Below are 27,685 nucleotides of genomic sequence, written 5' to 3'. Positions count from 1 at the left end.
GTATTTTAAATTAACTAATGGTCTACTTTATTTGAATTTAGGTAACTATCTCTTCTTTCCTGACACATTCAGCTTGCAGGCAGCTCTAAGGGCAGATCCAAAGGACTCCAACTGTTGGGAGTCTCTAGGAGAGGCATACCTGAGCAGAGGTGGCTATACAACGGCACTGAAGTCCTTCACAAAGGCCAGTGAGCTGAATCCCAAATCGATATACAGTATTTACAAAGCTGCATCAATTGAGCAGATTCTAGGAAGGTATAAAGACGCTATAGCTGAATACCAACAAATCTTAAAGAAGTCAAAAGAATATGTACCTGCACTCAAAGGTAATAAAGATGGATTGTTAACTTAGTGTAAGATTGAAATTGAAGCACCAAATTCTAAATCGGGAAATGCTTGTGTCAAGGTTCCTTCCCCACTCTGAACTCTAGGGTACAGATGTGGGGACCTGCATGAAAAACCCCCTAAGCTTATTTTTACCAGCTTAGGTTAAACCTTCCCCAAGGTACAAACTATTTTACCTTTTGCCCTTGGACTTTATTGCTGCCACCACCAAGCATCTAACAAATATATAACAGGGAAAGAGCCTGCTTGGAAATGTCTTTCCCCCCCAAAATCCTCCCCAAACCCTACACCCCCTTTCCTGGGGAAGGCTTGATAAAAATCCTCACCAATTTGCATAGGTGAACACAGACCCAAACCCTTGGATCTTAAGAACAATGAAAAAGCAACCAGGTTCTTAAAAGAAGAATTTTAATTGAAGAAAAAGTAAAAGAATCACCTCTGTAAAATCAGGATGGTAAATACCTTACATGGTAATCAGATTCAAAACATAGAGAATCCCTCTAGGCAAAACCTTAAGTTACAAAAAGACACAAAAACAGGAATATACATTCCATTCAGCACAGCTTATTTTATCAGCCATTTAAACAAAACAGAATCTAACACATATCTGGCTAGATTACTTACTAGGTTCTAAGACTCCATTCCTTTTCTGTTCCTGGCAAAAACAACACACAGACAGAGTGAACCTTTGTTTCTACCCCCTGCTCCAGCTTTGAAAGTATTTTGTCTCTTCATTGGTCATTTTGGTCAAGTGCCAGCGAGGTTATCCTAGCTTCTTAACCCTTTAGAGGTGAAAGGGTTTTTCCTCTGGCCAGGAGGGATTTTAAAGGTGTTTACCCTTCCCTTTATATTTATGACAGCTTGTACTGTATAGAGAGGAAAAATGACTTTGACCAGCAAGCAGCACTCACTGGGCACTAGCAGACAAAAAGTTAAAATGGTGGATATTCTTGAGCCCTAGCAGGTAAACCTGAAAGATTCTCAGTTTGGTAGGTGGGGTTAAAACTTAGAATTAAAACTAGGTCTATCAAGCGATTAAAAAGATTAATAGTTACTAATCGCGTGATTAAAAAAATTAATCATGTGATTAAACAATATTAGAATTACATTTATTTAAATATTTTTGGATGTTTTCTACATTTTCCAAATATATTGATTTCAATTAAACACAAAGTGTACAGTGCTCACTTTATATTTATTTTTTATTACAAGTATTTGCACTGTAAAAAAACAAAAGAAATAGTGTTTTTCAATTCACCTAATACAAGTACTGTAGTGCAATCTCTTTATCATGAAAGTTGAACTTACAAATGTAGAATTATGTACAAAAAAATAACTGCATTCAAAAATAAAACCAAGGTAAAACTTCAGAGCCTACAAGTCCATTCAGTCCTACTTCTTGTTCAGCCAATCACTCAGACCAACAAGTTTGGTTACAATTTTCAGGAGATAATGCTGCCTGTTTCTTGTTTACAATGTCACCTGAAAGTGAGAACAGGTGTTCTCATAGCACTGTTGTAGCCAGTGTCACAAAATATTTATGTGCCAGATGCGCTAAAGATTCATATGTCCCTTCATGCTTCAACCACCATTCCAGGGGACATGCGTCCATGCTGATGACAGGTTCTGCTTGATAACAGTTCAAAGCAGCGTGGACCGACGCATGTTCATTTTCATTGTCTGAGTCAGATGCCATTAGCAGAAGGTTGATTTTCTTTTTGGTGGTTTGGGTTCTGTAGTTTCCACATTGGAGTGGTGTTCTTTTAAGACTTCTGCAAGTATGCTCCACATCTCGTCCCTCTCAGATTTTGGAAGGCACTTCAGATTCTTAAATCTTGAGTTGAGTGCTGTAGCTATCTTTAGAAATCTCACATTGGTATCTTCTTTGTGTTTTGTCAAATCTGCAGTGAGTGTTCTTAAAATGAACAACATGTGCTGGGTCATCCTCCGAGACTGCTATAACATGAAATATATGGCAGAATGTTATTAAAACAGAGGAGGAGGCGGCACACAATTCTCCCCCCCAGGAGTTCACTCACATATTTAATTAATGCTTTTCTTTTTTTTTTTTAACGAGCGTCATCAGCATGGAAACGTCCTTTGGAATGGTGGCTGAAGCATGAAGGGACATACGAATGTTTAGAATCTGCCACGTAAATACCTTGCAATGCCAGTTACAAAAGTGCCATGCAAATGCCCTGTTCTCACTTTCTAGTGAGATTGTAAACAAGAAGAGGGCGTCATTATCTCCTGTAAGTGTAAATAAACTTGTTTGTCTTAGCGATTGGCTGAACAAGAAGTAGGACTGAGAGGACGTGTAGGCTCTGAAATTTTACATTGTTTTGTTTTTGAGTGCAGTTGTGTAACAAAAAAAAAATCTACATTTGTAAGTTGCACTTTCACAACAGAGATTGCACTACAGTACTTGTATGAGGTGAATTGAAAAATACTATTTTTTGTTTAACATTTTTACAGTGCAAATATTTGTAATAGAAAATAATATACACTTTGATTTAATTTACAACACAGAATAAAATATATATGAATGTAAAAAAAATCCCAAATAATTAAACAATAGAATATCAATTGAAATTTATTAAGTGGGATTAAAATTGCGATTAATCGCGATTAATTTTTTTTTTAGTTAATCACGTGAGTTAACTGTGATTGATCGACAGCCCTGATTAAAACACACCCTTCTCCTCACTTCTTCCCTCCCTCCACCTCCACTTGTGTTTAATCCTAGAGCAAAACTCACTGCATTACAAAGAGGAGGAAGAGGTGGTTTGTGCCTGGTCTTTTTGCTCTTATATATTAAAGCCTGACTCTCTGTGCTTTTCATTTAAAAAAAACAAAACAAAGAACTTGTATTTTCCTCTGAAAATATGAGGAATTTCAAGCTCATATTTGAGAGCAAGTTGAAGGAGAACTTTGATAGCTGAAATGTGGATTGTGAGCTTTTTATTGCCCATAAGTGAATGGGTGGGAATGGCTGGATTCTTAGCAAAGAGGGTTCCTCCCAAGTGTTTTAATGGACATTAAAAACAAATCTGAAGTTTTAAACAGTCTAGTTTTAAACTATTTAGGCTTTGGGTTTTTTGTGTGTATCTGTAATTCTCCAGTTCATATTCTTCCAGGGTAGGTAACAGCTTACTTTCTAACGTGGGTGAGAGGGCCTTCTGAAGCCCTGCAAAGATGAGCGTGTCATATTATTGCCAGCCAAGCATGGCAACAAGCATGCAAATGCCTTGTACTCAACTTGGTGGTGTGTCTCATGTAATGCGATAACTTTTGAGCACCATATCCATCAATTTCAGGGAACGTTCTGGGCATCAGTGGCTGGAACCCTATAGATTTTAGAGAGAAATCAGAAAACCAAACGGGGGAGACAGAGCCCCTGCCTCCTGTTAAGCAGAAGCACAGCTTCAAGCACTTCTGCAGTGGTCTGTAGATCAAACTCGTCCCAGCATAATCATATCCCATTTCATCTTTGCACATCCTCTCATTAGAATTTAACATGATGATGCCCTGAATGACTTGTCTCCCAGACAATTAGTAATCTTGGGGAGGGAAAGAAGGAAATGGGGGCATGTACACAGCTCCTGCCATGGGATGGCAAATGGGAAGGGGGCACAGTCCCTGGCAGGTGGAAATTGGGGACCTTAGTATGGTGGGAGACTAGGGGGAGTTCAAGGAATCCCTGAAATACAAGAATACACAGGGACCTTGTGCAGTGGAATGAAGGGATGCAAGGAGCTCCTTCTGTGTATAGTAAGGTAGGCCTGCAGAAGCTACAAAGAATGCTACTGCTTAGTTATGCTTCTTTGACCTGCTAAATGTTCTTTGTGCCATAGTACTTGGGTTGTTGAGTTTAACTATATAAAGGTGTCCTTCAAGTCACTCTCCTGCTTACAGACTAAATGTTTAATTTCCTTTCAGGTCTGGGAGAGTGCTATCTCATGATGGCACAAGCTGCTCTTGCAGACTATCTTGATGGGAAAGTTCTAGATTATGTAGAACAAGCACTTGAATATTTTACACGGTTAGTACTTCATGTTCAAGTATGTAAGTCTTAATTAAGATCCTGTGTGTTTTTTTTTTCTTCAATTAAACTTGGGATAAAAAAATTTGTAGTAAACTAATCTAGCATGAAATTTTATTTTGTATTTTTATGAAATAGCGTGAATGATGCATCTTGTATTCAGACCACATGAAGTGATTAGAAAATTTTAACAATTGATAGGATTGTTTTTAAATTTCTTCTTGTCATAGTGTGAAGAGACTGATTTAAAAAGCAACAATGACATCCTTGCAGAACACTGGGGAGAACTATGTGGAAATGTAATCACTACGAAAATTGGGTGTGGGAGGTGGGTGTTTTTTTGTCCCTTTGTGTGTGCCTACCCACAATCTTTTTCTGTGGTCCTTTCAGTCTTCACTGCTCCAGTACTCCAAACTGAGGGTGGTTTACCTTATGTAATATGCTGTTCAGATCAGAGTGGTATTGGTGAAACATGCTCTTCTCTCTCAAACTTAACAGACTTTAATTTGTCTTTCATTTTAAATCATACATTGTGACTGTAGACTTTTGTCTGAAACAACCCCTCCCTGCTCCCAGGAAAGAATCTGATCTGAGGTGGAGCATCCTGTTAAAAAAAAGAGTGTGAAGGATTATTTGGGACTGGGGGTTGTTGTGTGTTTTTTTTTTTTTGTTTTGTTTTGTTTTTTTCAATAATGGAGGGCTGCACAGCTCTGTTTTGAAGTTTACACCCACAATGTAGCCTTTAAAAATAAAAGCAATAAAATCATTTAAATCTCCTGTACATTAACAAACTCCACATTCCTCATGCTACATCCTCACTTTCTTCTCATTTTGAGGCATACTGGAGGCTACAGCAGAAATTCTTGTGGGAGAGCTAAGATTTTCATCTGTAGTTCATTTTTAATGAAACTAATGAATTACCTACAGATTACTGCTGAAATTACTCTTAACCATTTTGTTAAAGACCATAGCTTAAATCCTGGCCACACTGAGGAAAATGGCAAAACTTCTCACAGAATTCAGTGGGCTATAATTTCACCTATACACATAGCGGCCCCCCTCCTCCCCCGAAAAAAAAAAAAAACAGGTTCAGGAGCCCAGGTGACTGTATTTATGGAATAAAAAGCTACATTCAAAAGATTAATTGAACTACAGTCTGCAATTACTCTTATATACAAGCTGTTGTCTATGGAGTACTTTCTTTTCTTCCTATCACCATTTCTTATGCTATACTGATTTGTTCCCCCATCTCAGTCAAGACCTCTTGTGGTCCTTGCGTATGCAGCCTATGCCCATGTACTATACTAAAGGAGGCCTTATCTGTGTACAGTAACTCCCCACTTAACCTTGTTTCGATCTTACTTCCCTGCTCAGTTACAGAACATGCTCCATTTAAAGTTGTGCAATGCTTCGCTATAAGGTCGTTTGGCTGCCTGCTTTGTCCACAGCTGGCAGCCCCCGTACGCTCCTGCCCACCAGCAGACCCCGCGGATCAGTGCCTTCCCCCTCCGCCTCCTGCCCACGGCTATCCACTGTCTTGCGGTGTTCGGGGGGGAGGAGCAAGGACTCGGTGCACAGGCTCCCCCTACTTCTCCTACCCCCTGAACACTGAAAACCAGCTGATTGCTGCGGGCAAGAGGCAGGGGGGAGGCTGCGTGCCGAGTCCTCACTCCTCCCCGCACCCTCCTGTCCCCTGAACGTTGCAAGCCAGCTGATTGCTGCGGGCATGGGGGAGGAGTGAGAAAGCGGTGCGCCTTCCCCCTGCCCGCAGCAGTCAGCTGGCTTGCAACGTTCAGGCGGCAGGAGGGTGCAGGGAGCACAGGCGTGCTCTCGCCCCCTGGCCCCGCCCCAACTCCACCGCTCCCTGCCCCATTGGATCCCTCCCCAAATCCACTCCCCGGCCCTGCCTCCTCCCCCAAGTGTGCCATGTTTCCCCCTCCTCCCTCCCTCCCAGGCTTGCGTCATGAAACAGCTGTTTTGCGGCGCAGGCACTGGGAAGGAGGCGGGAGAAGCAGGACCCAGCGACGCACTCGGCAGGAGGCGGAGTGGGCGGGGCGGGAAGCTGCCAGTTTTCCCCCCGGGTGCTCCAGCTTAACATCGTTTTACTTAAAGTCGCATTTTTCAGGAACATAACTACAACATTAAGTGAGGCGTTACTGTAGTTCCTTGATTGGGCCAGTGAGATACTTCAGGGTTTTAAGGCACTTGCAGCCCCTGTTGTTGTGGCGAACAAGAGCCTTGAAAAGCAGGTGCAAAAAAGATACGGTACGTAATGACATGTTGGAATATGGGGAGTTTTCTTTCTTTATTGTAATGAGGGGTATGAGTGGAACAGAGTGAAAATGTAACTGCTTCAAGTTTTTTCTCCAGGTTAGTAAAGTATCAACCTTTCCTTTCTATATTGTGCTGATGAATCTTTGATTTAATAAATGGATTTAGCTTGGTTATGTGACCTTTCACATCAGTCTAAAATCAAGCCCTAACATCATCACCTAAAACTTTTAACAGGAAAGGAGCCCACTCCTGTTGCCCTTTCTATCTCTTTATTTATGACCTTAAATTTCTAGATGTCACAACATCTAATCTTGTTTCTTTCCATGAAGCTGTCATAGAAGGCTGTTGGCTTGTTTGTTTTTGAGGTGATCTCCCAATAGAAGAGGATTCTGTAAAACATCCCATCTTCGTCTACCTGCCAGCAGTATATGTCATTCAATAGCAGGATGTATTCTATGCATTTCTAGATGTGGACATTAATATATTATTTGGCATGGTCTAGAAGAGGGAAAGTAAAAAGAATGTAGGGCTTGTCTACAGGGTGGGCTAATGTGCTCTACAAGGCTGTAATTTCTAAAGTGCACTAACTTGTGCATTAATTGGTCTGTGTAGATCCTGCTGGTGCACGCTAAAGATTCCCTAGTGTGCTTTAACATGATAGTGTTTCAGCCAACACTACATTAACGCACACCTGCAGAGTCTACACAGCTCAACATATTGGGGTTCTTTAGAAATCGCACACCCAGAGAGTGCATTCCCCCACTATGTAGATAAGCCCTTACTTTAGTAGAGTATAATTCTTTCCTGCTCATACTGGGTCAAAGCAAGACTGCTTTGTAAATCAGTCTAAGTCTGTTAGGAGCGGTCTTGAGCTCCTCTTCCTCTAGTTGGATGACTCATCTGCCTTATCCATCTCCCTGAAGCAGCTATGGGAGTAGACTCCCAGTGTTCTTCTTTGTGTAGGAGGCACTTATGAGGCATTGTCATAAGTTCTTCAGCTTACTTCAGTGAATCTGTTGCTGATAAACTTCACCTGTGGCTTTGCTACTTTGTAGATGGCAATATATGGTCCGTTTACCTCCTCCATATACCACACAGTTTCTTTTCTCTCTCTTCCTTTTTGGACTATAGAAAACAACAATAAATTACATAACCCCAGTGTTGTCCCTGTGAGCGTTTCACTGTAGGATCCAAATGCCCATGCACTCTTGGTTGGAGACTTTTATAAGCAGTATCTGTGCGTCCAAACCTACACGCTATGCAGTTTGGTGCAAGGGCATATAGGGAAGGGCAGACCCGCTGTCGATCCAATTCCTTCTCAACTGCTGTTGTCTCCAGATGGAGCTCTGCGGTGTCCACTGCTTCTCTAGAAGTATCTTTACTCATGGGGGAGGGTTGTTATTATTTTCCTTTTTAGCCATAGTTTTGTGCTGGGTTTCCCTCTCCCAGGCTTTGTTGTTGTTTGCAGTACTTCCTGTTTGAGTTATACCAAAGGCCATGAGTTTCAAACCCCATCAGACTTGCCAAAGGTCTTTCCCCCTCAGTGACAGGACTTCAGCTGCCTCAAGTGCTTTGAAGAGTCTCACACTCCCATCAAAGTGCAAGGTCTGCATGGGGTTCAAAACCAGATCTTGCAAACTGAGGGAGGATAGATAGAAGCTCTTCTTACTGAAGTGCTCCCTGAAGCTCTTTGTTCAAATCTCCTCCCCCCCGTGTACATCCGCCTCATCCTCTGAGGCTGTAACAGTGACTGCCAGAGCTCCAGAGGCAGCTTCAGAAACAGCGCATTTGAAGAAAAGAGCCCCATTTCACAGAGAGACTCTAGAAGAAGGAATAAGTCACTTTTTTGAGCTAGCTTCAAGGAGACTTCATGTTCCGTCATGGGTTTGCTGAGGCTCCTGTGGACTTCAATAGTGAAGCATTGATACTGCCCCAAGAGGTCTTCCAGTAAACAGCAATGAGTAGTGCCAACCCTGGTAGAGGCAGCAGAGATTTCCAGGCACGATGATTCCTCTAAGCTTTTCCAGAATTCTTAGCCTATCTTAAACTTCAGTACTGCTCCCTTCTCATAGCCATATGGAGCACTCAGACTGGCCTCTACCTTCCTGAGGGGAATAGTCATTCCCTGGTACTGCTACATCTGCTGGTGACCAACTCTCTTCACTCTGGAGTGGGATCCTGATCTCCAGTGCCACCTTGACCTCTGGTACTGCTTCCAGTACTGATGATCAGAGCCCTTCCACTGGGCATGAGAGAGAATTTCTCAGACACTGAGGATTTTGAGCTGGGCTCTGCCTCACTCCCATATCTTTGGAGATATTTTGTGAGGAGGACGTACCAGAGCCCAGTGAATGCTCTCAGCACTCCTGGTAGGACCACCCTTGCCCTCTCCTAACCTACCACCACAGTGGACCTACTGGAATTCTTGGGCTCCCTATAGGGACCTGTTTTATAGGATACCCTCTTGTAAGAGACCTTGTTTAGAGAACCCCAGGTCCCGCAGAAGCCTCTGGTCCCACAGGTTCAGCCACCAGTACTACTACTACTACTACTCCCTGTCCAGGAAGAGACTCTGGAATGGGAGGCAGCAGCTGAGGACAGTACACCCCCATCAGATAAGTAGTCCTCTTCCTCCCCCAGTGAGGCAGTGATGCTGCTGCTGCCACCACCATCCTCCTCTGCAGACAGCTGCAGGGCCTTTCAGGACCTGATGAAATGACTGTCTGAATCCCTCCAAATTCCATTGGAGGAAATTCAGGAGACTAAACGTTCTTTGGTGGACATTCTGCATTCCACCCCCAGGGCAAGGTTGCCTTGCCTGTTTAGGGGCTGGTGACAATAATGCCTCAAAGTGTGGGAGATACTTGTCGCCATTGTGCATACCAGCAAATGGGCAAATAAATATAACATTTCAGCTAGGGGACTGGAATGTTTTTTGCCCCCTTCATCCCAGCCCCAAATTCTTGGTGGATGCAGTTAACAGCATACATGGTCAAGCTCACTCCAGGCCCACCTGCTCAGACAAGGAGTCCAAGAGTTTAGAACTTCTTGGTCGGAAGAGCTGTTAGTTTGCCACCCAAAATTGAAAAGCAGCGGACAATCAGGTCCTGATAGAATAATTGTTGAAAATCATATTTTTCCAAGTTTAATCATCTGCCTCAAGAACTAGGGGAACAATTTCAAGCCCTCATTTCAGAGGGTCCGTTTATAACTAAAACTTCTCTGCAGGCCTCAATTGATGCTGCTGGCATGGCCTCATGGTCAGTAGCAACCACTGGTTTGCTGCAATCTTCTGGCCTCCCCAGGAAAGTTCAGAATACTGTTTTGAAGACTTAAGCTTTTCAACTGGTGACACTGAACATTTTCTGTGAATCACAGACAGCTCAATTTTTTTGACCCTTTCCATTCTAAATGTACCAGGCTTTTTCAAGTCCTGTGGAGCCTCCTAGAAAAAGATTCAGACCTCAAAGGAAGGGAGCTTCTTCTGTGGTAACCTGTCAGCTTTGCACCTTCCTCTAAATGGTTTTGACAGCTTGAGTGAGGATCACAAAGCACCTTCTTCACCAGATCGCCTCAGTGGTCCTCTGGTCTTGAGTTGGGCCTTTCTTCAGAGGTTCAGTCCATGCTTTTGAATGGTAGAAAGCAACCCAAAGATATATTGAAGACCAGCTGTTCTGGGGAAGCTCAGAGTTGAGGTCATTCTGAGTGTTTCCTTGTAATTTGACTGGTTTCAGAGTAGCAGCCGTGTTAGTCTGTACTCGCAAAAAGAAGAGGAGTACTTGTGGCACCTTAGAGATGAACAAATGTATTTGAGCATAAGCTTTCGCTTTGAGCATAAGCTACAGCTCACTTCATCAGATGCATCACGAAAGCTTATGCTCAAATAAATTTGTTAGTCTCTAAGGTGCCACAAGTATTCCTCTTCTTTTTCCTTGTAATTTGTTACTGCAAACTAGGTACGTTCACTTTTTTTTAGTTATGATGGATAGTTGAGAGGAAAAGGAAAGTGACCAGTTTTAACTTTGTTCTTGTTCTACATATGTGTGTCTCTTTATTTTTTTTTTATTTTTTACACGTTATTTGGAGGGGCAGAAAGGAAAAATTTATATCAATCTTTCTCACTCAAACAATTCGTGTTCATTTTAAACTTTCCCTCAATTTCAGAATTAACTCTTTCTGAAAAAGGGAGAGGATTGCCATACCTTAAATAACTTATTTAAATTAATACCTTATTTTTCAGAGCGACAAAGCATCGTCCTGACGTATCTTGCCTTTGGAAACTACTTGGGGATGCATGTACTATCGTGCATGTTATTTCATCATCCAAAGTGAATGTTAAAGTTCTGGGATCCCTTATTGGTCAGAATGTAGGCAAACAAATGCTGAAGAAAAGTGAGCTCCTCAGTTTGGGAGGAAGGTAACAATCATTATGAGATGCTTCACCATATAAAGTCTACTAAAATCTTAACTATTCTAGACTAAAAAGATTGGAAGGCTAAAAATTTCAAATACTAAATCAATATGCATCCAGCATACATATGTGGAAGTGATATGCATGGAATAAATTGCAGAACTTTGTGATAAATGAATTATGCACATTTTGACCATCACCCCTTCACTTTGCCCCCTAATCAATTTTCTTATGACTTTTCCCCCCTGGAATTCATAACCCCAGATCAGTTTCAGACAGCAGTCTAACTTAAAAATGTTGCCACAGAATACTAGCCTGAATTCAGCATAAAGACTCTGACATTTTTTTCCACACTTGTAACTTGTTAGTGACCATTTTTGTCTGCCTCTACTTCAAAGCACCTCTGAAGGTAGGCTTCAGTTCAGTGGTTTATTTTTAAGTGGAATGAGTGGGGATAAAACAATTCTGTGATTCATATTTCTGTAGGTGTTATGGCAGAGCATTAAAACTGATGTCCTCACCTAACACATGGTGTGATCTTGGAATAAACTACTATCGTCAAGCACAACACCTAACAGCAGCCGATAGTGACACAAATGAGATCAGTGAACTGTTAGAGAAATCTTTACAGGTATTGCGTGTCTTTCTGCCATCTTCAGTGACGCTTTTTAAACACTGTCGCTTTCAGGATCACTTTGTGCTCAGTGTAACCTAAAATTGTGACAAAACAACAGTGGTTAAAGTCTAATGTGCTATAACAACTCACAGTTAATTCTCTTCATTCCAGTGTCTCAAAAAAGCCGTGAGGCTTGATAGTAAAAACCATCTCTATTGGAATGCACTTGGCGTGGTTGCCTGTTGCAGTGGTAAGTCTCTAAAATTCTGTGCAGCTAACTTAGAGGGCAGCTTGGCTGCTTTTGTTAACAAAATTCAGTTACATCTAATCTTCTGTCTTTCAGGTGTTGGGAATTATGCTCTTGCTCAACATTCATTCATCAAATCTGTTCAAGCTGAACAAATAGTAAGTGCTGTAGGCAGCTACTCTCTGTTTCAAATGGGCACTCAAGATTCTTTTTATGGAGCTGTTTTTGAATACTGTAATAAACTGGCTTTAATTTTTGTATTTAATTATTTTGCATAGAATGTTGTTGCCTGGACCAACTTGGGGGTTTTGTACTTAGCAACTGAAAACATTCAGGTAAATATTCCTCCTCCTCAAATGATGGCTTTTTGAAAAGGTGTTACTTTAATGCAATTCTAGAATGCTTTTTAACAGCAAAGCACACCCTCCTGTTTAAGGTTAAAGTATTGCCAGTTTATAAAATTCAATCTGCTGTACCATTAAAGAGTTACAGGCAAAATCACATACTTGAATTCAATACTGTTTGAAACAAGTGATTTCAGTTAGGAGAAATAATTAAAGTATTCTGGTAAATAGCACAGGTTTGGTTTTTCAGATAGTTTAATGAAATCAAAATTATAGTGTATGCAATTTTAAGGGACAAAAACTGCAATCAAACATACAAATTCTGTTTGCCAAAAATTCAGTTATAGTTTCTGCTCAAGAGAAAGCTAGAATAAGAAGAGTGCCTTTAAATGAAATTTAAAATTTATTTAGACTTGTATTTGCTGCTCCATTTGACTGGAGCAGAGCATAGTTTAGAAAGAGGCAGTGACAATCCCAGTTGCAGAACAGAAACTGATCACTGCTTTTATTTTTTTTTAAATTTGCGATGTGAGAAACTGATTTCTTTAAAAATGGATTAGTAATTTCTGAAGCTTTCAAAACTTGTTGCAAAGCTGTTAAATGCTCAGAATCTGATTTTTATGATGGGAATGCTGAGATTACACACAGTTCAAAGCAAAATGTGGAGTCAAAGAACGAGCACTTCCAGAACTAAGCGAGCTACTTTTTTTTTTTTTTTTTTTTTTTTAATGAAGAGGAGAAAGTTCTGTATTTCTAGCAGTGGCGGCTACTAGAAGTTTGCATTCCTCTCACCCCCCCCCCCATAGCAAATATAGCTGTTGATTATGTGGGAGTAGGAGGAGGCTTGGGGAGGAGGGAGGTGAGTGTTCCTATTGTTAAAGCGTGAGGTGGTACTGAAATACTTTATATGGGTATTACACTGCTGTTCTGTATGCCACATTGGATATTTTTAGTGATTTGATTTTTGTCCCATATAAGTAGTTACACCATTGTTTCTGTATTTCAATATCTAGAACAGCAGGTTTTTGGCTTATAGTGTTAAATGACTCACTGTAATGTACCTGATTTCTTATGTGCTTTTACAGCAAGCTCATGAAGCCTTCAAAGTAGCTCAGTCCCTTGAGCCATCTTACTTAATGTGCTGGATTGGACAGGTAAGATGTCAATATCTTTCATAGCATGGGTTTCAGTAGGTTTTAACAAGGTATATTGAATTTCAGCACCAACCCAGCAAAGCACTTCACTGGGATTTAAGCGTGTGCTTAAAATTAAGTCTCAGTTTACATTTTTGTGTGTGTCTCCTTGAAACAGAAAAAGGCCACTTCAACCTTCCTATTACTCCCTTTGGCTTTCTCTAAAGTTTCGACAAAGTTTTCTTGTCCATTATGGGAGCTGTGTTCGGTATCAGTTTTTTTTCATAACTTATTTTTGTAGTCTATTACTTACTCTGGAAGGAGCAGTATAGTGAAATTGGCTAATGATACATGATGATGATGATTTATTTATTTATTTATTTATTAGTATCATGGTTAATGATAGAGTACTGTTTTCAGTGCTTTTTTTTCCCCTGGACATTCTGATTAAAAACCTTCTCAAGTATTAAGACACTCTAGCAGCCATATCAGGAGATCATGATGGAGCACTGGTATCCCCCAGTCACCTGCTCAGTTCGGAATAGTCAGTCCATAATGCTGCTAAACAGAAGTAGTGTTTATGGGTCAAATCCTGCACCCTTTGGTCATACAAATACTCTCATTGATGTCAATGAAACTGCTCCTAAGAACAGTGGAGGAGGAAAAAAAGAACTTGCTTGTGTAGTATTAAGTTCAGTAATTTAAAGACCGCAAATGTAAAGTTCTCGTAATAGTGGTAGCTCTCCCACATGGAACATTCATTTGCCACCACTGCATTGAGTATTAAGATATAAATTTAAGTCTCCATTTGCCATCTTGCGGGAGCAGAGAAGGCAAAGAGGCCTCTATAACCACCTGCATGTTACTGTCATGGGGCTGGTTGTGACTGTGATAATTGGGCCTACAAATGTACCCTAATTGTGAGCTCAACTATAAAAAGTCAGGGGAAGATCATAAGATGTCATAATAAATGTTGATGGGAGGCGGAAAGGTGCAAAGGCAAAATACAGTGAATTAGTCCAAACAAAAAGGCCTACAGATAGGACTGTGTTGAGAGAATGCCTGATTTAAAAGAAATTGAAAAAAGAAAAGTATAAAACTTCATATCCTTGAACCACAATTGGTGTCAGATATTAGGCCTAGTTGCTGAACAAAACAATAAGAGAATGGGCTGTGGTACCCATCGTTCCCTTTTGTAGTCCATAAAGGAGGACTCTGGGAGAAAAATTGGCTACTAGAGCAAGCTTCACTATCATGGTTGCCACTTGAGACTCCAGGAGTGAAAAAGGGAAAGGAGGAATATGTGTGGCCAGAGACATTCCCAACCCTACTCTTTGTCCTGTTGTTCCCCTCCCATCACTACAAGTACCCTCTGTAACCTTTCCTTGCTGCCCTGCTAATCATGCATAAGTGAAACTGAACTGTTGAGAGAAGTGGTAAAGATTTATATTATTGCTGTGTCCCAAAATCCAGGTCAGGATTGGGGTCCCATTCTGATGGGTGCTGTGTAAAGAGAATCCTTGCTGTGAAGGACTTGCAAAGTAAAAGTTCTGTGATTCACTCTATAGATACTTCAAATGCAGCAGTCTGTTCCATTCCTTCATCTAAGTTTACACACTCTTTAATAGTGATGATTTTTTTTATTCTTGTAGCAGTAATATTACCATTCTTTGTATATTTGGGGGTTTCACAAAGATCTCTTGGGAATTTTTTTAAAGTAAAAATGCACTACATTAGATGCTTATGAGATTTTTGTGGTCATTTGTTATGTACTTTGCAATTCTTGCCTCTCAAGAAGACCCTTTAAGTGGGAATAATGATTAGGAAACTCTTATCTGTTTACAGTACCTAATCAAGTAACTTTTTTCTTTTAAACTTGTCTGTAGGCTCTTATTGCAGAGGCTGTAGGCAGCTATGAAACTATGGATCTCTTTAGGCACACCACTGAACTCAGCATGCATGTAAGTATTTGAACAGTCCTCTCATTAGCAGATTCTGAACAACTAGCCTTTAAAAAGTTCATATTTTATCTTATTAAAGTCAAAAGGTTAGAGGCCTGTTTCAAATTCCCCTTATCTCTCATGTTTTGTATTCCACTTGATATAGGTTTTTATACCACTCTCATCATTGTAGTATCTGAGCACCTTCCTGTAGCGTTTTAAGCAATTGGACTAATATGTCATATGTGGCTCATTCTTTCTCTCATCCTCTCTCCATGGGGAGAATTGTTTAATATGTACACTGTGTGTTTATATGAGAGAAGACCAGGTAGAAGTGCATTAGGAGTAGAGGATGGTGAGGTTTGCACTGGTGTTTAGCTCCTGTAGGAGTTTGTTCCTTAGTCTTGGACCAGTCCTCCAAGAAAGTGCTGTGTCCTGCACAGGGAAACTTTACCTTTGTGGTAGAAAATTCCCTTATGCCCGAAGAGTAAAGAATGGACTTGAGTGGTGGTGATTTTTGTCCCTTTTATAATCTGTCTGCTGTGAATGAATAAAACCTTTTTTACATTTATATTCAAAAGAAGAATTATAATTGGAATTGCAGTCACCTAAAACACAATTGTTAAGTAGTAAAAGGAAAATGCTGATCTGATGTTACACCTAACCAATCTTCATTGAAGATTAGTGTACTACAGAACAGAGAGATTTCTTTTTTTGCGTATTGTTGGTTGAGCAGTTAATGATGCCTCTGTGTGTGGTGGTGGTGGTTTTGTTTTGTTTTTGAGACTGAGGGAGCAAAAGGCTATGCTCATTGGGTATGCTCAACGCTGCAAGATAAAACCAACAGAGAAACAGAGCTGTATCGGTACAACATTGTTCAAATGAATGCTATTCCGGCAGCACATGTGGTTTTGAGCAAATACACAGGTAGGTAACATCTTAAAGTTAAAATATTTCATTTGATATCTGTCAAAAGTTTGACTAAAAAGCATATTCAGCATGAATGTGTCTTAGCTATTACTTAATCACTTTTGCCAAAATTGAGCTGGTCATGAAATCTTGTGGTTGGGGAGGCTCTTCTGAGTCATGAAGCAGACAACCAAAATGTATTGTGTGTGTATCTTTGTTTTTGTTAAATTTATGCCTAATGAAAATATGACCCCAATAAGATTGAATTCTTTCTGGCTCTCCTTCTTCAAGAAAGAATCTCCCTGAAGAGATGAGTAAGGAATATAGGATCAAGGCCTTGCCTGACTTGTCCTTAAACGATGCCAGTAATAGACTCACTTTGACTACTGAACTTGTGCTGTTGACAAGAATGTCTAATATTGGGTGAATTTTGCATACAGAATAAAACTCTGAGGCTCTAACTGCAGAATCCTAATCTTTTCTTGTATAATTCATTTATACAAGATATTGAAAGAGGTATTACTGTGTTCTAGGGAGAACTGCTAGCATCCCACCTGAAGTTTTAAATTAATACTTTTCAGTACTGTTTCATTTTAATAGACATGACTTCAAAGCAATACAACTGAAGCTAAAACCTTGATATTCAATTTATATTTTGCTAAAGTCTGTAAAAAGTTGAACCTTTTCAGATGTCATTTTCTTTAATGTTGTTGTTGTTGTCTCTTTGTAGTCAGTTTGAGAAATTTTAAAATACATAGACTATTTGGTAAAATGGAACTTGTTCTTGTGGGCAATAACACTAATGCCGTATGAATTAAAATCTTCTCTTGAACTAGCCTGAAGATGGGGTGGGTTTTGATAGATATATTTTCCATGTGTTGTGTGAAGGGTGCTAAAGTGACTCCCAGTGACCTCAGTGGGCATTTGATAGCTAGAACTCAAGTTGCTTTGAAAAATACATGTTGCTGTAATATGTTTCACCATATGACCCTGATGCTTTTTCACTGCTCGTTGTGTGTGAGTATGGTCATTTCTGGTCTTCCAGAAAGAATTCAAAATGATGCATCTGCTTTCACGATGCTGGGTTATTTGAATGAATATCTGCAACTGAAAAATCAGGCAACAGATGCTTATCAAAGGTAACCTATACACGGAACAGATTTTAAGTGCTGAAGTGTACCCTTGGGGTGAAAAATCTGAGATGGGTTTGTTCTTTCCCTAAATACTATTTGCCAGTTTCCTCCAATGCATTTTAACTAATCACATTTAAAGGGGAGACACTGGATGTCTGATCTGTTTCTAGCCCCTGTTATTGAGATGGTAAGGTTAGTCAGAATGTATAAAACTACAGTAAAATATCTGTTTCTGAGCGTTCTTCATTCACTAGAACATAACATTCTTCTTCGAGTGATTGCTCATGTCCATTCAACTTAGGTGTGTGCTCGCCAGGTGCACCCGTGCATAAAGTTTTTCCCTCAGCAGTATCCATAGGGGACGGGCTCTGGTGCCCCTGGAGTGGTGCGTGTATGCTGCAGCATATAGGGCGTCGCTGGCCCCCTCCATTCACCGTTCCTTCTTGCCGGTCCCAGGGTAAACCCACGTTGGGACCACCACAGTCTCCACCTTTCCAGCAGCACTTCCCATCGCAGGGGAGTTCCCGTGAACAGTCATCCTCTCACAGCCGACGTGCTTCTGACCACGATAGGCAGAAGCTTCATAGCCCTATCCGGTCTCCAGACCTCGAACAAGGACAGAGAGGCTCGAGGCATGGCTCGCCAGCAACTGGGTGCAGACCTCTGGAAGTACGCAGCCCCTGGCAGGAGTTTCGGAGTCAGCACCTGGAATCTCTGTGGCACTGGTATCGCTTCATGGACAGGCTGAGGGACCGACAGTACCATTCCCGGGACTGTCGCCAATCCCCCCAGGGCAGCATCACCACGTGCGGCTACATCTTCATGACACCAAGCCCGCTCTAGTTCCTGATCCCTCTCCACATCCTGGTACCACTCGTTAAGCATGAGGTGCCCCAGGATGATGCTAAGGCACATCATGAGCTGCTAAAGAGGGTTGTCACCAACCTGGGCCTCCAGGTTGAGGAATTAGAGGAACCCATAGACTCCTTCTTTAATGTTCTCTGCCCCATGGCTCCAGCCAGGGTAGCTTTACCCCTACGTGAGGGGGTTACTAAAATTACAAATGGCCTCTGGCAAACCCCCTCCTCCTTGCCTCCAATCTCCAAGAGGGCGGAGTGCAAGTACTTTGTGCCATCCAAGGGCCATGAGTACCTTTATACCCACCCTGCTCCCAATTCCCTAGTGGAAGAGGCGGTCAACCACAGGGAGAAACAGTGTCAACTGGGGGCTACTCCTAAGAATAAACACTCAAGGAGACTGGACTTGTTTTGGGCATAAAGTTTATTCGTCCTCCAGTCTACAGTTGTGGGTGGCCAACAATGAGGCTTTACTAGGCCACAGTGATTTTAATATGTAGCAGGCCATGACCAAGTTCGAGAGCACCCTTCCTGAGGCTTCTAGGAAGGAGTTCCAGGCAATCCTGGATGAGTACTTGACTGCAGCCAGAGCAGCTCTCCAGACAGCATCAGACGCTGCAGACGCAGCTGTCCATACCATAGCATCGGCCATCTCATTGTGCAGGGCTTCCTGGTTGTTCCTCTCTGGTCTTTCCTTGGAGGCTCAGCAGTCAATGCAAGACCTCCCTTTTGACGGGCACACCCTATTCACAGAACAGATGGACATTAAGCTCCATGGCCTGAAAGATTCCCATATGACCCTAAAAGCACTGGGCTTGTACGTCCCCAGCCTCGCCCGCAAGCCATTTAAGCCTCAGACAGGGGAGCCACCCTCACCAGGACACCTCCCTCCCCCCCAAAAAAGATCCAGCGGCTACAAGAAGCGCCCTGGCCAACAGCCCCCATCTACATCCCAGACGGGCTCAACCCGCAGTAAGCAGACAGGCAAGCGCATGTATTGAGGGCACACCTGAGAGTGACCTACCAGACTGTACCCTGGATGCTTCCTCCCCTCTGTTTGCCAGCCGCCTTCCTCTCCCTCCCCCTCCCTGCGTTGACGTCTATAACACTGGACCGATGGGTCCTCAATACGGTGGCGCAGTGTTATACCCTTCAGTTACTTTCTACTCCACCTTCCCACCCCCGCTCCCCATCCCTCTTCAGGGACCCCTCTCACAAGAATCTTTTCATACAGGAGGTAGAGGGCCTACTACAGCTGGGTGTGGTGGAGGTAGTTCCTGTGGAGTAGAGGAACAAGGGGTTCTATTCCCGATACTTTTTAAGCCTCAAATGCAAGGGCAATCTGTGGCCATACTAGACCTGCGGGGCTTGAACCGCTACTTAGCGAAACCGAAGTTCCATATGGTCTCCCTGGCTTCCATCATCCCCTCCCTGGATCCAGGAGACTGGTACTCCGCCCTCGATCTGAAAGATGCGTACTTCCACATCGCCATCTTCAAGGAACACAGACACTTCCTCTACCTCTGTCATGGTAGGTCCAGACCACTATCAGTTTGCGGTCCTCCCATTTCGCCTAGCAATAGCATCACAGATATTTACCAAGTGCACGTCAGTGGTGGCGGCTGACATCGGGGTATCCAGATCTACCTGTACCTCGATGGCTTGTCAAGGGCAAGTCCAAGGGGACGACACGGTGCTGCTAGCCACGTGCCATTGCCTTGGCCTGTTGGTGGACGACGACAAATCCATGTTAGTTCCTGTTCAGAGGACAGAATTCATCGGAGCGGTGCTCGACTTGACCTGCGCCAGGGCGTTCATGCCGCTGGAGAGATTTAGGGTACTGATGGACCTAATTGCGGAAGTCTTTGCGTTTCCCCTGACCACGGCCAGGGTTTGCCTACGCATACTAGGTCACATGGCGGTGTACGCATATGTGGTGCGCCATGCCAGGCTCCGGATGTGACCCTGCAGCTATGGCTGGCGACAGTCTGCTCCCAGTCCGGGGACCACCTGGAGAAGATCACCATCCCCACGACGGTACTTACCTCGCTGCAAGGGTGGACCAACCCTGGGAAATTCCTGGAAGGAGTTGTCTTCATCAGCACTCCTTGTCAGTCAACTTGGTATTGGATGCCTCGGATTGGGGGGCACACCTCTGCATCCGAGTCCAGACCCAAGGTATGTGGTCCCCAGAGGAAACGACGCTACACATAAACGTCAAAGAGCTCAGGGTGGTGTGCCGAGCATACGCAGTCTTCCTACCTCACCTGTCGGGCAGAGTGGTCAGAGTTCTTACAGACAACACAGCCTCGATGTTCTACATCAACAGGCAAGGTGGAGCGCAATCCTCGGTCCTTTGCCAAGAGGCACTCCATTTCTGGGACTTATGTGTCGACCACGGAATCCATCTAGATCAGTGGTTCTTAAACTTTACTGCAGCCTGCCCCTTTGGTTCTCAAAATATGTTCTCGCACCCCTTATCAAAAATCATTGGAGTAGGTCAGTTCTTTAAACCTAGATATATTTTGTTTGTGTATTACAGTAATTGTTAAATGTATAATGTTAATTAATACATAGGTTTGATGAAACAAAGTAGTTGTACTTAACGTGCCTGTGCTTAATTTGTGTTTTCGGGGTGATTTATCTTCTTAAAAAAAATGTGGCATGTCTCACACCCCCAGAAAGGGCGTCTCACACCCCAGGTTAAGAACCACTGATCTAGAAGCATGTCACTTTCCGGGGGCCAGGAACATGCTAGCAGATCACCTAAGCAGGGACTTCTCCTCTCACCGAGTGGGTGCTCCACCTGGAGGTAGCTAGAGGTGGGGAACTCCCCAAGTGGATTTGTTTGCCACCAGGCAGAACAGAGGGTGCCACAGGTTTTGCTCCAGACTGGATCTGGGCAAGGTCTCCCTCTCCAACGTCTTCCTCCTGCCGTTCCCTCCAATTCCACTCATCAGCAAGATCCTAGTGAAAATCAAGAGGGACAAGGCACAGGTTATCATGATGACCCCGGCGTGGCCTTGCCAGCACTGGTTTAGGACACTTTCAAGCTTGTCAGCAATCCCTTCCTGGCCCTGACCAGACCTGCTGTCATAGGATCACGGCCAACCTTGCATCCCTCCACCTCACAGCGTGGATGTTGCGTGGCTGAACCCAGATGAACGGACCTGTTTGGACGGTGTCCAGAAGGTCGTCTTCGAGAATAGGAAGCCCTCGACTAGGCAGACCTTCCTGACAAAGTGGATGAGGTTCTCCCGCTGGGCGGCCGAATGGGGCATCTCCCCTTCACATTCTTCAGTGCAGTCGATCTTGGACTACCTGCTTCATTTAAGGAACTAGGGCCTAGCGCACTCCTCTATCAGGGTGCACCTGGCGGCCATTTTGGCCTTTCATCCGCCAATCCAGGGGCCGACTGTGTTCTCCCATGACATGACGGTCAGGTTCCTTAGAGGCCTCGAGAGACTCTTTCCTCAAGTCCAGTCCCCGGCCACTCAGTGGGATCTCAGCTTGGTTCTGTCCAGGCTCACAGGTCTGCCCTTTGAGCCTTTTGACCTGTGCTCCCTATCTCACCTATCATTGGAAGGTAGCTTTCCTGGTGGCAGTGATGTCGGCGAGGCGAGTCTCTGAGTTGTGAGGCCTGACCTCAAAACTGCTGTACACGGTCTTCTATAAGGACAAGGTCCAGCTCCAGCCCCAACCAACTTTCCTTCCCAAAGTGGTGTCCGCCTTCCACATGAGCCAGGACATCTTTCTTCTGGTCTTCTGCCCTAAGCCCCAGGAGACTAGTGAAGAGAGGCATCTTCATGCTTTGGATATAATAAGGGGTCTGGCTTTCTACCTAGATGGGATAAAACTTTTCTGTAAGTTGACTCAGCTTTTCATCTCTACAGCTGATAGGATGAAGGGCCTCCCAGTGTCCACGCAAAGGATTTCTAACTGGATCACCCCTTGCATTCGGACCCGCAACGAGTTAACAGGAGTCCCTCCGCCGCTGATCATCAGAGCCCACTTGACTAGAGCGTAGGCATCCTCGGCAGCCTTCCTGGCACACGTTCCAATTTCAGAACATCTGTAAACTGCGACGTGTTCCTCAGTACACATGTTCACGGCCCACTATGCCATCATACAGCAGGCCAGGGATGATGCTGGGTTCGGCAGAGCTGTGTTGCAATCTACATGTCCGTGAACTCCTTACCCACCTCCAGGGGTACTGCTGGGAGTTACCTAAATTGGATGGACATAAGCAAGCCCTCAAAGAAGAAAAGACAGTTACCTTTTTTCGTAACTGGTGTTCTTCGAGATGTGTTGCTCATGTCCATTCCACCAGCCCTGCTGCCAGAGTTTCCGGCAAGAAGGAACTGAGGGTGGAGGAGGCCAGCGGTGCCCCTTATACCAGCGCATATGCGTGTCACTCCAGGTGGTACCAGAGCCAGTTCCTTATGGATACTGCTGAGGGAAAAACTTCTGGCACCAGTGCATGTGACAAGCACGCACACACCTAAGTTGAATGGACATGAGCAACACATCTCGAGGAACACCAGTTACGGAAAAAGGTAACTGTATTTTTTTCAAAGAAGTGCAAATTAATCAATGCCTCTCATGGAAATTACCACAGAACCTTGCAGTATATTGAATCTTTCAATATGATTGTGGAAACTGAAGTATCATTGCATTGTCTCTACTGTTAAAACAATGTATAAACACAGTTCTTCCCAAAAAGGGGGGATAACATGGATGCAGTAGTGGTCACTGAACACAGCAAATATTTTGTAATTTTAAGCCATTATTAAAGAGACAGAACAACTCTTACAGTGTAGATAAGTCACTGGCCGTAATAAGCAAAAGAACCCTTCTGGTAAATCTTGAGTAATCTCTTATTTTGAGAGAAATAGGGGCATAAACTTGTAGGCCTTTTACGGACACACACTTGCATTATAACTACTATTTGCATGTACTCCTGGGCATATTTGTGAATTACTCATTCTTTATGGTCACTTTCAAGGGCGGTCTCATTGCTGAAGAACTCTGAAGATAAAGAGAAGTATAACATAGCAATGCAAAATTATGGTAGATCACTCTGGTAAGCAGTGTTTTTTGTTTGTTACCTCTTGCAATATCACAGTATTACTTCGAGAAATTCCACCACAGAACAAGGAATGGCCACATCCTTCATTTAATGGGTACTTTATGGCAGATGATAAGCTATTCATATTTAACTTTCATTTTAATCTTAAACCATTTTTTATCATATGCAGCACAAAATTTAGAGCTTCAGTATCTTATACGTACTTTCATTAAATTGCTTTCAGTTTCCCACTCTTAAAACTCTGAGCTGTACCCATAATAATTCAACAGTTAGGTTTAACTTTAGCATTCCTTGTCTCTATTTATGTAGTTTGCAGAAGGAAGCTCAAACTCTCTTGGTTTTTCTACCTGCCATCTGACTTGGAATTTATTCCCTTTCTTTTTGCAGGTAATCCAGTTTGTAGTGTGAGTAGTTAGCTGTTGTATGTTGTCACTACTTTTTAAAGCAAGAATTTTTTTGTTGAGATCGGTGTCCAAAAGTTCCAGGAGGTTGCCCATATTGGAGTCTCAAGTTATGTGAGAAATCCTCATAGAGTGGCATCTTGTAGCTAGTATTCCTAGGATAGGGTTGCTCCTGTAGCAGAGCTGTGCTATTGCTTTGACCTTTTGGGGTCATGCTGACTGACTTGAACTAGTTCTCGTAAACAGCACTATTGCACAGATTATTCTTCTCTTTACGATGTCTGCCTCAACAGTCAGAACAGTCTTCTAGTTCTCTGATTCCATCTCAGGGGCATAGGATGGAGAGAATCTTGACGTCGGAGGACAGTTTCAAACTGCTTCCTTTTGTGGTGGCTTCAGCTCTGTTAAGCAAGGTTTTAGAAGTAAATTTTTTTTAGGCAGGAAATATCTACCCCTGACCTCAATGCGAGTGATAGAACCAGTGCCCTCATCCTAGAGAGGTCATGTCTTCCCATCATATTTTTCTAAGAGCATCTTGGTAGACTAAAGAGATTCACTTAAGTGTTGTGATGCTCAACATCCTCATTCCATGTTGCATGTATTGTATGTGAGTGTGGTCATTTCTGGTCTTCCAGAAAGAATTCAAAATGATGCAACATTTTTGTGTGAGTACAAAGTTCTCATGATTGTTAATGAACTTTAGTAAATAGTCCTATTGCATTTCTGCTATGATGGTCTTATTCATAGCAAGATTGCCAAATCTATTCTTCCTCCTCCCTCATAGAAATCACTAGGCAGTATCTTTTTGTATCACACTATAATATCGTTCCCTGGATAGTATGTGTGATCCATTAATGTTAGTGTGCTCATATGTTGATACAAACGTCAGATAGTTCCAACAAGCCGTAACTATTTATTTAGTAAATCTGACTAAATGTTGTATTTCTGAGCTAGTAACATGGACTTGAAGCTTTCACGTAAGTGAAATGGGATTGCAAATATCCACATTAACAATAAATTCATCCACCTAGAATGAAGGGTTTGAGGGTACACTAATAGTTCTACATTTCTTAAAACCAAAATTCAACCCCTTTCTTTTTAATATACTGGGCTTCTAAAAGACAGTGTTAATGAATTTAGCTGATGGTTGTACAGATCATGAACTGGGGCTGCTTAAAACTGCAGTTCAAAGCTGATTTGGGGCTTTTTTTTTTTTTTTTTTTATTAGTGCCATAGGTCAATATGACAAGGCCATCCAGGCTTACATGTCCACTCCTCTCATAGAGTTAGAGGACATTGTAGGAGTTGCACTAGCTTACTTCAAGAAAGGGCTTTTACAAGACAGCATTAAAGGTAAGTGTCTGTTTAAACAAAGGTACAGTACATGGCCTGACACTAAAGGAATATGGCATTTTCTAGATGAACACTTACCCCTTTTGACTTTGTACTCCTGACTGACACATTCTGTCCCAACTTATGCACGCACTGGGGTAGTATGGGGTATAATAGAGGCAGAGAATTTTCAGATTTTCATATAAAATTCATCATAATCACCAGATTGCTACTCAGAAAGTTGCCATGAGCTATTGCAGTGTACTGGAAAAAATATCTTTTACATATAAATTGACATTTTCAAGGCAGGACACCGTGGCAGTACCAGTACTTGCTTACTCTCTACATCCAGTATGTGAGGGTAGGGAAATAAAGGTATTATGAACAAAGGTGGATGCTAAACTTTAAAAATGGATTTTTGCTGCTTGGGGCAGGGAATCTTGAAACATCAAGAGAACGCATTCCTTTCCTGGATGTTCCTTTATCACTTTTCAACAATTCTGAGCATTCATTACATATGAAAATTATTTAGGTTTCAAAGTCAAACACGCAAAAGTTAGGAAATGCCAGACTTACAGTTGCATGTTCTTGTGCAACCTTAATTCTGCCCCTTTGTGTCCAACCTGTGCACTGAATGTGGCAGGGGTCCTGTAGGGGAAAATGTATGTGATCATGTAACTAAAGACTCTCATAGTGCATATACATGTCTGTATCTTGTCACTCCAGAATGCTTTTAAATCTCTTGATTGCTTTTTTAAATTCCTATCTTAATTTAATATTCCCAGCCTATGAGAGAGCCCTATCTCTTGCTGAATCTGAACAAGACAAAGCCCATATTTTGACTGCCCTTGCAATAATGGAATACAAACAGAACAAAGTGGATGCTGCAAAGACGTTGCTGTTTAAATGGTATGTGGATGGTGTAGCATGAGTATGTGTGAGAGAGAGAACTTGTCAGAATTTGAAAGTACTGTTAGAAGCTTTAACTTGGAAGTTTTTATTGGGCTTGCTTTTTTTTAGCCCAAAAGTAATGAGGTACAAACACTGAAGGCAGCTTTGTAAATTAATCTAAAAACAGTGGTAATGTACCTACTAGTAGTACTTGTCTTCACATTTGTTGAGTGGCTTGCTGTGTAAGTTTTTAATTTAGTTTTTAAATTTAAACTAAGATATTGTTCAAAACTTAATTTCCTATACTGTGGCATTCCTTGCAAAATAAGTTCCAAGTTGCTATCTTAATTTTCTTCAGAGAGTTTAAAGTCTTCCATCCTTAGGAAAAGAGTGTGTGTGTGTGGTATGCAGCTATAATAAATGTAACTTTTTCTTAATAAAAATTTAACCTAAGTAGTTAAAAATTCCCCAAAGAATAATGCTGTAAACACTTACATAGCATCATGACAGTATTCTGTAGATTTCACTTAAAGATCAGCAGTCCTGTTTCACCTCTGCATTTTATAAGTGGTTTTTTATCTTTCAGCATTTTGAAGATTTAAAAAAGTGCCTGGTCTGTAACTGGGCAGTTGGCAGCCAGAAATTAGCCTCTACCATTTCAGTCCCCAGTGTTGAGCAGAGTGGCTGACTTTACTTTCCATAAAAAAAAAAACTATGAGGAGTCTGCTGGCACCTTAATGACTAACATATTTATTTGGGCATAAGCTTTCGTGGGTAAAAAACCCACTTCTTCAGATGCAAGAAGTGGGTTTTTAACCCACGAAAGCTTATGCCCAAATAAATCTGTTAGTCTTTTTAAGGTGCCAGCAGACTCCTCGTTGATTTTGTGGATACAGACTAACATGGCTACCCATGATACATTACTTTCCCTGTTTACCAAAGAATACTGTGTCGGAAACATGGCCATATTGACCATCTTTATCCTGCCAGCAAATCCTCAAGTTACTGAAATAATTGAGGTCTGTGACCTGGTGCTTTAAATCCTGAGTAACTGATGATTAATATGATGTAGGAAAATGTTATTTCTAGTTAGTCACGAAAGTGTTCTTTCTATTTTTAACATAAATTTCAACAATGAGTGCTTCCTACATATCATTAGTCACTAGCATTAAAGAAAACTAGTAAATGCTCTGGAAATGCATCATTTTTAACTGGAAGCATGTAACACTGTAAAAAGTGAAATCTGTCAAGACTTTAAATTTTACTGTTGGGTTTTACACCCATATAGTAGACTGATGGCAACACAAAAACCTGCAAAAAAGAATTTCACATAATTAGACATATTTGGTGTCTATAGCTGATATTAAAGAGTATAACTGTAATCTTGTGATGGAGTCAGAAGAAACAAAAGGTCTAAATGTTCTACTTATTCTTTTGTGCTTTTTATAAAATAAGTATATTTTTATATCTGTAGTTCACAAAATTTGGTTAACCAGGATGTTGGAGGATTGTTTTTCTTCCATTGATTTAGCAACACAGCATAGAAGTAGGATATTAAATTTTTGACCTCCAGTGAAATCATCAATACTAAAACAAAACAATAGGACCAATATGTTTAGGAACCTTTTCATATTACATTGCTAAATTACAATAGGCAGCGTCTCCTTTATATTCATATTTATTTCCAATTTTAGGATGTGACCACCAAATAAATGAATTCT

General features: G+C 41.9%; 1 protein-coding gene across 7 annotated transcripts in view; it reads left to right on the top strand.

The window, feature by feature from the left end:
- Positions 1 to 27,685, top strand: part of TTC37 (tetratricopeptide repeat domain 37) — a 79,886-nt gene that overhangs the window by 29,462 nt on the left and 22,739 nt on the right. For 6 of the 7 annotated variants that reach the window (XM_037903249.2, XM_037903250.1, XM_037903251.2 and 3 more), the window contains 14 exons: positions 73 to 326; positions 4,285 to 4,387; positions 10,902 to 11,078; positions 11,559 to 11,703; positions 11,860 to 11,938; positions 12,032 to 12,093; positions 12,214 to 12,270; positions 13,365 to 13,433; positions 15,299 to 15,373; positions 16,138 to 16,279; positions 17,307 to 17,400; positions 23,257 to 23,334; positions 24,970 to 25,094; positions 25,859 to 25,982. In XM_037903249.2, the coding sequence (XP_037759177.2) occupies positions 73 to 326; positions 4,285 to 4,387; positions 10,902 to 11,078; positions 11,559 to 11,703; positions 11,860 to 11,938; positions 12,032 to 12,093; positions 12,214 to 12,270; positions 13,365 to 13,433; positions 15,299 to 15,373; positions 16,138 to 16,279; positions 17,307 to 17,400; positions 23,257 to 23,334; positions 24,970 to 25,094; positions 25,859 to 25,982 (1,584 nt within the window). The remainder of the gene's footprint in view (positions 1 to 72; positions 327 to 4,284; positions 4,388 to 10,901; positions 11,079 to 11,558; positions 11,704 to 11,859; positions 11,939 to 12,031; positions 12,094 to 12,213; positions 12,271 to 13,364; positions 13,434 to 15,298; positions 15,374 to 16,137; positions 16,280 to 17,306; positions 17,401 to 23,256; positions 23,335 to 24,969; positions 25,095 to 25,858; positions 25,983 to 27,685) is intronic. The other variant, XM_037903252.2, reaches the window with a different exon arrangement.

Source organism: Chelonia mydas, chromosome 5 (genome assembly GCF_015237465.2).
Source record: "Chelonia mydas isolate rCheMyd1 chromosome 5, rCheMyd1.pri.v2, whole genome shotgun sequence".
Taxonomy (NCBI): Eukaryota; Metazoa; Chordata; order Testudines; family Cheloniidae; genus Chelonia; species Chelonia mydas.
This window is presented reverse-complemented; position numbering and strand designations above follow the sequence as displayed.